General features: G+C 35.0%; 2 protein-coding genes across 2 annotated transcripts; both read right to left on the bottom strand.

Moving 5' to 3' along the window:
* Positions 1 to 127: 127 nt before the first annotated feature.
* On the bottom strand, positions 128 to 2593 carry LOC104889160 (pentatricopeptide repeat-containing protein At3g06430, chloroplastic). Its single transcript, XM_010674314.4, has 2 exons — positions 2126 to 2593; positions 128 to 1690 (listed from the first exon to the last, which is right to left on the bottom strand). Exons 1-2 carry the CDS (start codon positions 2492 to 2494, stop codon positions 548 to 550), a joined length of 1512 nt encoding a protein of 503 aa, XP_010672616.2. The 5' UTR covers positions 2495 to 2593; the 3' UTR covers positions 128 to 547.
* A 5194-nt stretch (positions 2594 to 7787) lies between these two features.
* On the bottom strand, positions 7788 to 16155 carry LOC104889158 (squamosa promoter-binding-like protein 1). The gene is given in 12 exon segments (XM_010674313.4): positions 7788 to 8510; positions 9365 to 10003; positions 10915 to 11065; positions 11258 to 11396; positions 11579 to 11696; positions 11789 to 11896; positions 11990 to 12064; positions 12925 to 13205; positions 13208 to 13307; positions 13390 to 13541; positions 14938 to 15710; positions 15897 to 16155. Coding segments are annotated over 11 exon segments (2976 nt in total). The 5' UTR covers positions 15707 to 15710; positions 15897 to 16155; the 3' UTR covers positions 7788 to 8066.
* Positions 16156 to 16405: the final 250 nt, after the last annotated feature.

Genomic DNA, 16405 nt, shown 5'->3' with positions numbered 1-16405 from the left:
TTTTGATGATTTAATGTTTACATGGGCGACGATGATCGTGATAGTAGTGATTTGACTGAACCGTGCAGAAGTTCTGTATTGTGCTCTAGCAGACAAGCAGGAACAAGTTACGTTTGGAGACATGGAATCCATTAAAAGAGGTTTACCTATATTACAGCATTTCACTTGAAATTGTAAAAAATTTCCTATCAACTCTGTTATCTTACATATTTTCCAATGTAAATTTGTCATTTTAACAAAGTATCTCATCTCCGCTCTTTAGTGGAAGAAGATACACCAACAAGAATACTAATTTGTAGAAGAGTATGCGTTGGCTACTTCCATGTGTTCCCTATCCTACACGCTTTTCGAGTGATTGAAGGACCTCCTGTATTTCTGCGGTTGATGCAGTTCTATAAAAGATTTTTGTTGGCCATTGAAACAGGATGACTGCAGCAGGAATCCTTTACTGTACTTAGAAAGGATTGAACAGAATGCAGGATTCAAAACCAAGAAATTGCACCAGTTCTATAAAAAGGAGCAGCAATCACATTAGATCATCCCCCAATCAGACATCACTAACAGGGTCCATCAGTTCACTCAACTCCTCTCCAGGAATGGTAATGATCGTCTTCTCTCGTTCCTGCTCCAAGTCATATATCTTGTCATTCATACCTACTTTCCTATAAGCCTCTATCATGGTATCAAAAGTAGTGTCATTTGGCTGGCATTGTTTCTCCTTCATCCTCCTATAAACTCTCTCCATTTCCATCAAATCTTCGGCCTTTGCACATGCAAAAAGAACAGAATTGAAAAAAGAAGTGTTCTCTGGTATCTCCAATCTCCCAGCCAGCTGAGCAGTACTCACAACTTTATGGAAGACACCCGCATTTGCATATCCCTTAACAAGACAACAAATGGTCTTAGTGTCTGCTCTCATGCCCTCAGTACGCATCTGATTGAAAGTGAATTCCATGTTTTTCATATCACCCACATCAGAAAATGCCTCGATTACATTATTGTAAGTGGAAGTAGTCCAAGGGAATTCAAGCTTGCGCATGTATTCCATCACCGTAGACATTTTATCATACATACGTTTCTTCCCATAAGCACCAATTAGGATGTTAAAAGTCCTAGTTTCCGGCTCAATCCCGAAATCCCGGAACTTCTCATACCACCTCTCCATCATTTCAATATGACCATTATTTCCAAACAAGGCTATAATTGTGTTCATAGTCCACACATCGGGTTTGCAAGTGGGACTCTGAAGCATCTCAGACAAAATCTTCTCCATTTGGTCGAATTTCCCAGCCTTACCATATCCACTGAGTACAATGTTCTGAGTAACTGTGTTCGGAATGATTCCTCGCTCATCCATCTCTTTATATAGGGACTCAACCAAATCAAACCGAGCAGCATCAATACAAGTCTTGATCAAAGTACTGTATGTAAACACATCAGGCTGACACAGCGGAAGCCCCTTCATTTTAGCAAGAATCGAAAACGCCTTGTCAATCAAGTTGCTACGGCAATAAGCAGCCATCAAGGCAGTATACAGCTCAGATGTAGGTTCAAGCCCTTCTTCAATCATAGTATCGAAAAGTTCATGGGCTCGGCGAGGTTGTCCTGATTTTCCAAGCAGCACAAGTAGTTTCATATAAGTTCCTTCTTTTGGGTGATAGAAAGATTGTTTTCTCAGCATCTCAAACACCTAAGCAATTCAAACCATCACTATCATTTCCATTCAATTCGATTCAAGCATATGACATACTTCTCTTCCACTTCATAACCAGCAGCAATCAATTTAAAATGTGTATTAGAAAAATTGAAGTAAAATTTCACAACAATTCACCCATGAAAAAAATATCAGAACATTCTACAACAACTTCCAATGCATATACACTCTTATGGTCTACATTACTCAAGACTCGGGTACCCATGTCATACAAACACAGGTACATCCGTACATGTCTTAGTGTCCGACTCATCTATTTTATCCACGCCCATGCCCATGTCCAAGTGTCGAGAATCTAACACGGGTACTTAGTAAAATAAAATGAAAAGTTTGAGTAACATAGCTATAGAGTAGGACTGGACTAAGGATATGACAGTAAAAGTCAGAGGATAGAGAGAAAGAGAGGGGTACCTCAAGAGCTTGAAGCCATTGTTTCTTGAAGATAAGGTCAGAAAGAGACTCAGTGACAGTATTAACCCAAGCTTTAGCTTTAGCCTTGCGATCAAGCTTCTTCTTGATATTCTTAATTTGAGTTCTTGTTTTAGGAAACCCAGGAATTGAATTTTCAGAAAGTGCAGGAAATTCACCTTCTTTCCAAATTCTCTTCTTGTTTTTTGGTTCAAATGATGATTTTGAACTGCGAGAAGGAGAAGAGGCTATTTTACACCGGATTAATTGTGGGTATTTTGTAGAAATGTAAGTGGGATAAGTCAGTTTTTGTTGAGGATGTAATGGAGTGAGAATGAGGGAAGATATTGAGGAGAGAGAAGCTGTTGCCATTGTTGCTCTTGCTTGATGTCCTGTTTTCTTTTACTTTTTCTTTTGAGGATTTTGGTGTTGTAAAAAATTACAAATGCTGGTTTTTTTCAAAGAAAATAATGGGAAACTACTAATTTATCCTTATCAAAGAAAAGAAGAAACTACTAATTTATTAATGTGTTATGCAAATATATTAAAATGGTTTTTTTTTTAATTTTATGAACAAAAAGACAGGTAAAAATAAGATTTGTTTGGCTCTGACTCGTATATAAGGGTTTTCTTGGAGTCAAAAGAGAAAATTCGTTAAAAAGAGAAGATGAAGATATTTTTCTCTTTCATATATTTGAAATTAAATATGTGTATTTTTATTTAATACTAAGTGTATATGTTTTTTCTATCATGTATGTGCATTTTTTTTTAAATTGTATGTGATTTTTTTTTTCCAATAAAGTACTTTAAGCTCGGAACTAAGATATTTATATTCAGTTCAAAGAGTATGCAGATATAGATTTCTCTATCTTCTCATGTCAAGAATTTTTTTTATTGGATCTCTCCAAAACAAATAAGTTTCAAAAAAATTAGTTTAGAAAAAAACAACTTCAACCAAATAATGTTAAGTTTAGCAAAAATAAGTTTAGGGTAGGTTGACTTCATCTTTCATCTTATTTGGTATTTATGCTGTTAGAAATTATCTGAACTTATTAAAATTAAGGGTGGATACAAGCACAATAGCATGACCAGTTCGAAATTAGTTTGATATAAGCTCGTATTGAGCTTGCTTGCTTGCTAACGAGCTGAGTTTAAGCTTGAAATCATAGTTTTGATACTTAATAGACCAAACTCAATTGTGTTGGATTTGTGAGCTCTTTATTTTAAAAAATGATAAATATCTTTCTGATAATTTATCTTACATATTCTTTAATCCTAAGACCTAAATTTCCAATTAGTACAAAACGAAAGTAATTTCAAATCGAAGTCGTTCAAGTTAAATAGTAGTATAGCGCCGAGTAGTGATATTATTAGTATTTTAGTTTGCTTATTGTTGGATCCCAATGCATGGAGTGAAGCTCGAATTCACTTATCATTATCAAGCCAAGCTCAAAAATGGATTATATGTTTGACGTGAGATCAAGCTCGATTTCAGTTAAAATTATGTTATATAGAGCAAGTCATATTAGATTCGATTCGGGCTCGTGTCATGGCAAATCTTAATCGAAACTTATTGGAGCTAATCCTTTTAACGAGACTAGTGAAAGCAACTTACAACCCTCCTTTTGTAATCCCCCGTAAATTTATGGATTTTATAAATATATTTTAGTATATATATATTTATATTTAAATATAATTTTGTTTAAAATAATTTATTTATTCAAAAGTTTGACTATTTTCAAACTCAAAGGAATTATTTAAAGATTTAAGAAAGTTAAAATATTTTGTTAAGGCATGCTTTGAAAAATATTGGAATCCAAATACTAATTGGACTAGGAAAAGGAACTTCTAGTAACGTTAGGAGTTTATTCATCAATCCTATTCATTATTCTATCCTATTTAGAATCCAATTGCCTTAGCCTAAGCCCAACAGGAAAGCTTGCTTGTAAATATCATTAAATCCAAATATTTTATCCACCAAAATACTCTCTCTCCTCGCTCCTCCCACTCACAATAGCCGGCCACTGAATCTCCCTCTTTCCACGTGATTTCTCTCTCTTCTTCCACAAGAAACATCACCACCACTTCATGCCGACCACCACCGCCGACTGTTGCTGTCCGGCGCTGGCTTGCACGCCAACGGTCCTCTTCCTCTCCCTTCTTGTGTTGGTTTGATTTCTTTTCTTCTTCCTTAAGTTTTAATTAAAGATTATATTTTTATGTTTTGTTTTAGTACTAATTATGATTAGAAGCGTCTAGAATTATATAAATTATGTATTGAGAGAATAAAAAATCCAGATTTGATTATTATGTTTAAATTGGATTTTTAATTATCAAAGCATAGATTTTAGGGTGTTAAAGATTGAAAAATCATAGTAGCATGTTATAAATTAGACCATGAAATTGATTTAACTTATGAATTTAAGCATGTTTAAGTATTTTAAAGGGGAATTTTAATAATTTATAAGTTGCTGGAATTTTAGAAAGGTTGTTATTAATGGAGTTGTATGGGTTTTCATGACTAGTATAATAGTAATATGAGTAATTGAGGTTTTAATGATAAAAATTACTTTTAAATATTTTTAAAGGGAATTTAAAGTATTTTAAAGTTGCTGGAATTTATTTGGAGTATTGATTATAAATTCTATTGGCTGTTTTAGGCGAAGATTAATGTTAAAAGTGGCCTATCAATTTGTCTACGCAAGATACGTACATACATATGTGTTGTTTATGTAGTATCATGATTTTAGGAAGCAAAGTCATGTAGTATAATGTATAGGAACTTTGTGAGTTCATATATGATTGCTATGATGTTGGATCTTACATGTTTTATGCCTGTGTGCGAGCATGTTAAGTATGAGATTAATATCATGGTTGTATGGAATATTGATTCAAACATGTTGGTTGAGAACTTTATTTATTAATTCACATGGGGGAATTAATATATTTATCAGTTGGATCATAATTGAATCACGTGTTCCCTTATATTATTATTTTCACTACTCTATGAGAACTGTGGGTCTTATTTGGTAAGTTGATAATTTCTACCCTTGAAATGTAAGTTGGTTGTTGGCTAGGTTCAACAAATAAAAAGGATTGGATTAAAGAATAAATTAATCTTGGGTTGTACGTTGTATAATAACTTATTTAATCCTAAGATAAAAAGGAATAAAGTTGTGAATGTTTGATTATATATTATTTGTGTTGCTTGTGTGTCATAACAAGTAATAGTTGGTAAATCATGTAAAATGAAACTTGGATAGTAATAAACTTTAGACTGGTGCACGTTTGAAGTTGGACAATCAGGAGTCGGGGTACATGATGGTCGTGCCATAACTTTTTCTGGGAATTGGACTGATCACCATTCCTATTTTTATTAAAAGGCTCCTCGATATCGTAGGTCATTATGGAATACGGAGTCGCGCCCGTATTTCGTCTTCCAAAGGAAAGGCTGATTTTTAGATGAGACAACTCGATCCAATGACTATTCCATTAAAGTACTAAATTTGTTAAAGTTTGGTTCAGTAAAAGTTATCTGCAGATTTGTTAGATTGTTATGATGTTATTTATCCCTGCTTATTATTTATTGGTATCATGTTATATAGTTTATTTATTATTATGTAGTACTCAGCTTTGCTAACTACGTGCTTTGTTTGTATGTGTTGATCGCCTTATTAATCCTGTGATGATCTATTCTTGGTGAGCAGATTCTTTTGTCCATTGACATCTACGGGTGTGCAGATGTTGCATCATGGGGATTTGGGAATGAAGAGCTTGTGTAACAGATTGATATATTTATTGTTTTATAGTAGATACATTTATATTTAAGTTGGTTTGAAGTAAAGTTAACAATGTTGTTTGGTTTTAAAGTTACTTTGATTATTTATTATATTTCAAATCTAAAGTTCAGTTATATTTTTCTGCTGCAAAATTTTGAGTAAGCCGATACGTTATCACATGGGCGATAATGCTTTGATGATTCTTTAAATTTTATATTGAAAATGTATTTTGAAAAAAAGAGAATTATCGGGGTGTTATACCTTTTCATTATTTGCATCTTCTATTTTATCTTTTATTTATTTTTAATCTAATGAGGTAGTTGAGAGAGAATGAAAAAGAGGTTGAAACTAATTGAATATAAAATCTAGTAAGTGTTCTGTAAGACTACCTTATAATAAAATCTAGTAAGGCTATGTTTAGTTCACCCTATTTTTTTTATTTCAGATCTAATCAAATCAGATCAAATCAAATTAGATCAAAAAAAAAAAGTTCAGATCAGATCAGATCAAATAAGTTCAAATCAGATTATGCTTATATTAAAAAACTCATTATTACTATTAATACTACTATTTACTAGTACATTTGTTCAAAGTGATTATTATTGTTGCTGTTGTAGTTATTAATTATTAATAATGGTAATTATTATTAATCTTGTTGTTATCATTATAAATGTCATTGTTATCATTATTTTAAGTTATTTTGTTGTTATGAAATAATAGAAAATTAAAAGCCACATGTTAAGAACGTAAGACTGGCGCAAAAATAAGAAATATATAAAATATGATAGCTCAAATTCATGAAAAGAAACTACTAAGTTCGGATTACATTTCAAAATAAGCTAAGTGCGAGATACAAATTATAAATTTAGATCTGGTATACCTCTTCCTATCGAATTCCAAATCTTTCTAGCTATTTGAAGTTGCACGCTATCCATTTCTTTCTTGCGCAAGTCATAGTTGTTTGTATATCTTATTTTATTTTATATGATAAAAAAGAGGTTAGTCTGCCGACTTCTCAAGTGTGAAACAATTTTTTTTAAGGGAAAGTGTGAAACATTTTATAAGTGTTCTTATAAACTAATGACTTGGGTTATATAATTATTTTAGTAATAATTATTATTATTATTATGATTATAATTATTGTTGTTATTATAATAATGATAATAATAATTATTATTCCTGTCAAAAAAAAAAATTATTATTATTATTATTAATAAAAGTTGTGATAGAAATAAAATGATAATAATAGTAATACTATAAATAAGATCTTGTAATCTATTGCATAATAATGAATTACAAAGTAATGATATATTTTATAAAAGATAAGATCTTGTAAATCAGATCAGATCATATAAGAAAAAATAAGTTCAGATCAAATCATATCATATCATATCATATAAGTTAAGATCAGAAAATTTCAGGTGAACTAAACATAGCCTAAGTCTTTCATCTAGGGATCACTTTGTAAGTTAAAAAGACCACTTTATAAGCTAAAGAGGTCACTTTTTAGATAACGAGTCACCTTGAATTTTAAACGGAGTAAATTCTACTACAAGTGACTCCTAGACAATGAGTACCCTTATCTTACATCTTATCATAAATCATCGTATGAGAATTTGTCTTTCTTTATATACCAATCTTGTAATTTTGCAAATCTTAGTTATATGGGAAGTAGCATTAAAGATTGTTATGCATTGACAGAGACTCTAGGCTTAATCCATAATTTATCAGAAAGTGGTAATAACATGAGCAAAAAGTGTGAAAATTTAGATCACCTTAAACTGAAGCAAACATCTCCTTACCATAAGTCATAACTGTACCTGAGTGAAGCTCTATAACCCCAATGGCCAATGGTGAGATCCAAAGTTAAAATGGTAACACCAGCATTTACAAGTCTTTCACAATTCACATTCACATTCACAAATAATCATCCTTCACAGTAACACTTTATGTGAGTTATACATTTGATCTCTATCTTCGCTTTATAAATACAGGGCGAAAGATAAGGTGACATATACAAGGAGTGTATTTCACATCAGTTAACATACCTCAATAAACTAGATAAGTTAGCTACCCTCTCTTCTTCAGAAACAGCCAGCCCCTCGCCCCGAACATTTTTTCCGAGGCAGGCGAAAAATCTGTACCGCTATACAGCTAGATGCTACCTACATTGCTCCATATTTCAACGAGTCCCACCTAAATGGCTCGAATACATAACAAACTCGAGGCATGCTCTTGAAAAGCAGAGCCGTACAAACACAAACTACAGCGATTGCAACAAGCGAAAGCACTGCTGGCCTATATGTTAGTGTTGCTCCTCTAAATCCATAGTCAAGCTTCTGCTCACAGAGTCTGCAACTCTGACGAACTTGCAGCATCTCAGTGTATAAGCTATCAAACTCTGCAGACCTGAGTTTATCAGATTGCTTTTGCTTGGATTCTATGTCGGAAAATCCAAGGACATCCAGTATTACATGTTTGCCAGATGAGTTTTTGTTGATTTTCATCTGGAACAAACTGATGTAATGGTTGTGACCTCTCAGGCAAGCATAATCTTTAGGGGTCAACCCTGTGCTGTCTCGAGCGTTTTCCCAAGCTGCAATACCAACCTAAGCAAGCAAGATATCAGAACCCGGTATGATTAGTAAAAACAATCATTGTTTAATCTTTGAAGAAGAACGGCTCATGTATTGGGCAACTAATATGAGCAACAGTCAAGATATTTGTGTGTAATTTCCATATAAAATGTCCAATTCTCAATGCACAAGGTGATGCATCATTTTAGATGGCACTTTTTGTCACATTTATTTTCATTACCACACATACTCACACTTTAGATTGTTAAAAATGGTCACCAAAGATTATAAAAAAAACTTAGTTCGAAATCTCAACGCATTAGAGATGAGATTCATCTGAGTTGTAACAAAAAGTAAAAAAGTTATATGGACCAGGTCCACACTAAATTTAGTGTAGACCTAATGCTCGTACATGTGATTCATGGAAAAAAAGGTCAATATGTTAAAAAATAATAGATATAAGAGAGGAGTAGGCGAGTAGCTATATATTCTAAAGGGTGACTATGTGAGAAAAAAAAAGTTACTTGTTATAAAGTATGACTTCCATTATAATAGGCTAATGTAAGAAAATGTGATTATATGAAAAAACACTGTCACTATATTAAAATAATGGTTGATTAGTGTAACAATCTATTGTAAAAGGTAACTATACGAAGAAAAAGGGTCACTATGTTACATTGATGTGGTCCACACGAGACTAGCTCCAACAAAAAATACAACATATGGGGTCCGAGCTAAATCTTAAGTTCTCTACAGCACGACACAGAAGACACAGACAGAGAATAATTCACAAAAGAGCATGGGCCTTCTACATGTGTAAGAGCAAGATATATCAAAAAAGTGAATTAATAATGCGTATCAAAGCAAGCATTAATAATTTCAATTACCATTTCAGGATCTTCAAGCAAGGCATCTAACACATTATCAAAGCCTGCACAACTAGCGGCTATGTGCAGAGGCGTCAACCCGCTGGAGCCAGTGACATCAGGTCTAAATAAGAAGCTGCTAGGTGGTCCATAATCTGGCTGCTTCTGTTCCAAAACTAAAGTATTTTTAACCTTTTTGGGTATGTACCTTAACAAAAATTCCACCATTTGCCTGTTATTTCTTTGGACAGCAGTGTGAAGGAGGGTCATATCTGACAATGCATGTTCAATAGAAGCGTGATTCCCTGTATCTATAGTTCCACTAAACAGGAAGTCTAAAAGTTTTCTTAGAACAGCACACCAATCATGGTCCATTGAAAACTCTATCAGCCACTTTACTCGACTGAAAGGGAAGAGCTCTAAGTGGAGATCAGTTTGACCTGGATTTGAGCTCAAACTATTCGTATGAAGCAGCCAACCAATCTCATGTATAAAGTCTAAGGCGTCACTTCTTGCATCGTTTGTGCCATATTCTCTATCAATATGCTCATCTGTACCAACCACCTCAATTACTCTTTCCAGCATGCAAATCTCAGAACAAATTTCAGGCTCCGCAACTATAAACGGAAAAAAGCAACCACTGAGGCCGTAATCCTCCACCTGCACGGAATATTACCGGAAAAATGTAAGTGGACAAAGAGCAACAGGCTGATCCAGAAACATTGGGCAATTTAATATGATATTACTGACTAGTGACAATTTTACACAAGCACATAACTGAGTGTCTGAAACAGAATGGCACAAATTCTGGCGAAGGTACTTTATGATGATAATTGGACAGGAGTGAGGAGCACATTATGCATTAAACATATTCCAGATTATAGAAGACTTTGGCATGAGCCTCTGAAATCAATTTGATCGCAAAATTGAACATACTTATTTCAGAATCATTTGTTTGCTATTTCTTTATGAGATTTAAATCTCAAACCAAGGTGTAAACATATCGGACATAACTTAATCTCCTCTATCCCAATTTTTCATATTTTATACTGTACCAATCAATCCATGGTTCAAGACAGTAATAGGGTAAACTAAGAAATACGATTGTAAAGTATCTCAAAGTGTCAAGCATCCAACATGAGTACTTGCATTAAAACGAAGTAGAGGTAAAATACTCATTTCTTGCAGGAATGATTCCGGAGTATTAAAAGCACAAAAAACTAAGAAATACAATTGTGAAGTATCTCAAAGTGTCAAGCATCTAATATGAGTACTTGCGATAAAATGAAGCAGAGGTTAAATACTCATTTCTTGCAGAAATGATTCCAAGTACTACAAGCACAAAAAGTGGATTGAAAGCATGCAATACAACTATAACCAAAAGTTTATTCAAACACCAAAAGAACTGCATAGCATTAGCGACATATGAACAACGGATCAAAATATGGAAGAATTGTTTAGTTTGTACCGTCCTATTTGAACAAGAAAGTTACTGTAATGATTTATGAGACACTCGGGGGAATGTGACAACTGAATAGTAAATTAACCAGGAAAAAATGTGAGGGTATTACCTCAATAAATCCTCTCCCAGCAACATTTGGTGTAGAGCAATTAAAGCTGAGAGACTGGATCCCATCGTGCTCAGAAGCAGCATTAGTTCCCTCCACCAAGCAATAACAACTCTCCTGGACCAAATACTTCCCTTCTATAGCACAAAGTAACCTAAAAGTAGTAACATTGAGAGATTCAAAAGTTATCAACAGCTTAAAAGGACCAAAAAGTGAACCTCAAAGTTGAGATACAAGCTACTGTATGCAAGCTATACAGAGTGGTAAGAAACTAACAATAATAAATTAATCCTCGTGAATAGAAACTGAACTAGTTCACATTAACATGATTGTTAAAGAAAAATACCTAGAAAATGGTCCAGAGAGATTAGAACCCTTAACTACTAGCTTCACTGTCTCAGCAGCAGGAACCGCAATAGGACTGATGCTTAAGATTCGACTCTGGCGACTTTTAAAAGGTAAAGGTGTATCTAGAAGAACTCGGCCTTCAGCACAGATTCAAAAGAAATTAAATTAGAGTTGGTTCAAAAAGGACGCTAGCAAATATATGTCCTATAAAAAGTCCAAGATGCTCAAAGTGATAAATTTGGTAATAAACTGATCTGATTTTATACATTAATCAACAAAAACAGCCGGGATAGAGGGGATGGGAGTGATGAAAACCAACCATCACAGATAAACGCTGCACGTTGCTGAACTCTGGTATAGATCCATCCTGTCTTCCAAAACGGGTCATCAGACATACTCAAGAGCCTACTCAAACTGGAGCTCATGTCAAAGCAGAGCTGCAAGAACAATAATAACAACCATGACAACAGAATCATTGTGTAGCACAAAAAGATTAGGCAATCCACCTAGTCAAGGATGAGAAACAAACCTCCTCCCATAAAGACTTGTTCAAACGGAGATATATTGTCAAAACAATACAGCCAGGCCTAATGTACCCCTCAATGTTAGTAGGACTGCGAGATAACCAATTAAGGATCTGGAGAGCATCAAGTCAAATACCTCAACTATAAAACATCAAAAAGATATGTGGCTAAATAATGTTATGATCAGGATAGGGGGTAGGCGTTACCTGTGTTCGCAATAGATGAGGCAACTCATTTGGATTCTTACCAAAAAGCTTGAAAACAATCCGATCAGTGCGGCCCTACAAGATTATAGAATAATAAGGGAAAGAGAAAAGACAAAGTAACAATTGCATGAATGACATAAGGTCATACACGACTTTTTTAGTGGCCACAGTTTCCAGAAGGGTTGAAAAAATTATTACAACCTGACTCATGTATCACCCCCCCCCCCTCTTCCTAGAAGATAATAGTTTGAGAATGTACTTGCACCTTTACATAACATCTTGAAATTATACGATTAGATAGAGATAGCAACATTATGCAAGCAGAATAGAAGCACAAGATAATTTAACTCATGTCCGTAAAATCTTATGGTCATACATCCAGCTTTCCTCAGCTTAAAGACAACGTATACTCTTGGATCAATCTCCCAGTGTCATGTCTCTTAGTCGGCGGATGCAGGTGATAACAAAGACAACAAGAAAATTCATCTACTTCATTAGAGGCATAATACTGGTTTAAAAGCCAAGCATTTATACATGAAGTCATGAGTTTGATCCTAGACTACAATGTTCTACCTCATTCCATTTGCCAATTAAAAATTTTTATACATTTTTAGAGTAGCTATTCTCAGTCTCACCAAATAATTTTTGTTAAACCAATTAACTTTGTATGAAATTAGCTAAACTATTAAGTAGTTTTGCATAGCCTTTTGATTTTCAAGGTCTTTTGTATAGCTTATTTATAGACAACCTTTTTATCTATTTTTTTGCAACTTTTACTTTTTTGTTCAACTAATACCTGGTCTGCCCATCAGACCATCTAACACAAAAATTTGCATAGAGAGAGAGAGAGAGAGGAGAAGTAGGGGGCGAGCCCAGGCACATAATAGCTAGTACATGTATACTAGAGGAGCTCCACATAAGGAAAAGAATAGTACCTGTGTTTCACTGCCACTAGAACTGCAACGACCAGAAGTTGAATCCGAGTTTCCACTTGTTTGAGGAGGACTCGATTTCTGTAAATGTAGTTCTGGCCTTAATGAGCAGGCATCAGTACCTTGTCCCTTTTCCAGATCATCTGTACATTCTTCTGAGTCATTATAAACATTATTCAAGTCAATGTTACTGAGCCTGTGTCTCCCAAGGTAAGCCTCTTGCACACTGCCTTTTGCTGGTATAGAGCCGCCAGCTGCTTGGTAGACACCTGGTTGGGATGTGGTGGAGTTTGTTGTGTCTCATGCTGATGCTCCCTCGTCAATAATCCAAGCTTTGCCTCTGATGAAGGTACATCATGAGATGATTCTTGAGCTCTTGAAGGATTCTAATTATCAGAAAAGGCGAAAAAATTAGAGGCAAGAAGAACGAGAAAATTTGCAAATGAACAATCAGATAAGATCTGACACCTTTTCTGGAATTCCAACAGATATTCCTGCATTCAGTAAACTCTGGGATCCTTGCTGTAAATTAGGCAAGTTGCTTCCATCAACTTGACTAGCAAGATTCCTCAAAAGATGAGAAATCAGATCCTGCTCTTTTGACTCATTGGAAGCATTTGCTGCATTTCACATGTATTTCATTAATTCCAGCACGCAGAATCATTTATAATGGATATAGGAGATAGCAACTTGATTAGTTTACCAACTCCTTTCGTCAATAAAAGTTGTTAAGCAATGTAGCTTGTAACATAGATGCATTTAAACTTATGCCTCCCTAGATAAAGACTTCTAAACTTGTCACAGATTTTCTATTAAATTGGAGAATGGAATTACAGCCATCATCGCAATCCCATATTAGGATTACAACCTTCCGTTGAACTTCTCATGGATCCAAAACTCAAAACTCCATTATTTTTATGCTTTTGGAGTATAAGAGGCTGAATTGAAGTGTTGGCACTTCTTACTTAGTATGAAGTAACATATAGTTTTCGCGTATTGGATTAACTTCAACTGGAAACAGCATACATCCAACATAAGGGTCTAGATGATGCGAGTTAATTTGAGTTTGGGGCAGCTCAACTTGACTCGCTAGCATCTCGAGTCGAGCTCGAGTTAGGTCGAGCTCACTTGAGTCGAGTTTTGAGCGAGTCGATCTCGAGTAGCTCACAAGAGTCTCGTCTTATTAGCATCCCTAAGATAGACAATATGTTGGATTTAGGTATTCTACTTTTCATGGTACTTAATAATTGGGTATTCGAGTTTCTCATGAGTTCTAAAGTTGCTCAACTCGACCCGCAATATCTTGAGCCGAGCTCAAGTTCGATTGGATCGAGTCAAGCTTTGATCGAGTCAATCTCGTGTAGCTCGCAATCTTTGTCGTCTCATTTACACCCCTAAATTTCCACTGTCCGTCACCCTACATGGGCACGTGTCTCTTAGGCAAGGTTATGTTGATGATGTTGATATGAGCGAAGAGATTATGTCTGTCATGAATAAGCGTACACTTAATATAGAATGTCTCCTTGGCAACATGACAGAGATAGATATCCACAACAACCACACCAAGATTCTTTTCTTCAATTCAATATGGTTGGCAAAGGAAAGCCTGAAGTCAAAACATGTACATAGATTTCACAAGAACAGTATGATACAAAAAAGAGACCAAAGGGACTTTTGGCTTCTGCCTTCAAGATGTTTGCTGGATATTATTAGTCAATGCAGCATTATCTTTTTGTTTTCAAGATGAATGAATTCAAAACAAAGGTGAAGTGTACCCTATATCACACATCAAACCATCATTGTCTCAAAGAGGTTGACCTTAGTGATAGAGTCAACATCCTTGAGGAGTAGAAGGGTGAGAAGAAGCAGATAAACAGACCAACATATAATGATCCAATGTGTTCATGAGTCATGACAATCATATAGCAATTCACAATGTCGATCTACTCTGTCATCAGCAATCAGTTTGCACTTGAAAAGATACGTGAATATACAAATAAAAAACAAGACACTTACTATGCAGATTAGACAATATTCTCAGCAAACTAATTAGTAGGTGGCTAGCACTCCTTTCATCAGCCATGGAGCCAACATTCGGAGAACTATCAGCAAGTGTTTTCCTTCTTCTCTTATTATGCCCAGCAAGACGCCTACGACAGCTTCTCTTCCCTTCATCAAATTCTTGTAGAGCATGGAACCTGCTACACTGCTGACAAAACCGTTGCATGAAATTTCCTACCAAAGCCTCACCAGCCTTAGAGTGCACCTCGCAAACTTTATGACGTCTATGGTAATCCTTGGCATTACTAAGATCAGCCCTACAACCTTCAACCTGACAGACAGGTTGCGAAGTTCCAGCCGACTTACTCTTCTTAACACTCTTCCCTTCCAATTTATCAACCTCACACTCTACTATAGAATAAACCTGCTCACCCAACTTCAAATTAAGTGGCTCAGCATCACTAAACTCGTTTTCCTCCGGAACAACCACAACCCTCCTCCTCTTCTCCATTTCCCTCTTCCCCTTCTCATTAGTTTTGTCAACATCCTTGGAACAAAATGACCCGTTTGCAACATTCGAGTTCGCCCCAGGTTCCGGCCCAAGGGGGAAAAGCTGCTTACTCCTACAATCCAATGGTGCAGGATTCAACGAACTCGCAATCAAACGATCACCATCCCATTTCCAATCATTCAAATCCCATTCTAATGCTCTCTTTCCTACACCCTTCATTTCATTCACTAAAGGTCCGTACAAATCACTTTTTCCTCCATTTTTAGCTTCCATCACACTAACCCAATTCAATTATCAAATTAATCATAGTAGTACTACAAAAGCATCAATCAAAGTAATTAAACATCTTTCTCAAACAAAATTAATCCAAATCATAAGGAAAAAAATACCAACTTTGAAGAACTACATCATAAGCTGAACAGTAAATTTCAATAATAAAATTCCACACCCATTAAAAACTAACCTGAGATCGGCGGAAGAAATGGGTGCACAACTGAAAGAGAGAATATTGAAAGAAAGAGGTAGAATTTTGTCAAAAAGGGGGAGATAAACATGGGAAAAAAGGGCACATGAAAATTACTTCACTCTAGAAGACCAACAACAACAAACGAGTAAACGTACAAGACTTTCCTCTAATTTTTTTTGTTTTTTTGAAAAAGATTGGCTTTTCTTTTACTCTCTTTCTCCATAAAATAGTGATCTTGGACTCTTTGGTTAGTACAAAAAATATTTATTAATATGATATGAATTAGTAATGATACCACTATCTACAATCTATGGAAGTTGGAGGAATCTGCCCCCACAGGCCACAACTATGATCAAGTGAAGAGATTGCATACAAAAGTTTGTAACTGAATACATAGGACTACTCAAATGGGTTGGGGACCAACTCTTTAAAGAAAATGAAAACTTGTCTGACATGTGCTAGAGTCTAATTGGTTCTTTTTATTTGTCTTTGACTTTAGTTCTCTT

The sequence above is a fragment of the Beta vulgaris genome, chromosome 3 (genome assembly GCF_026745355.1).
Source record: "Beta vulgaris subsp. vulgaris cultivar EL10 chromosome 3, EL10.2, whole genome shotgun sequence".
In the NCBI taxonomy this organism is placed as follows: Eukaryota; Viridiplantae; Streptophyta; class Magnoliopsida; order Caryophyllales; family Amaranthaceae; genus Beta; species Beta vulgaris.
This window is presented reverse-complemented; position numbering and strand designations above follow the sequence as displayed.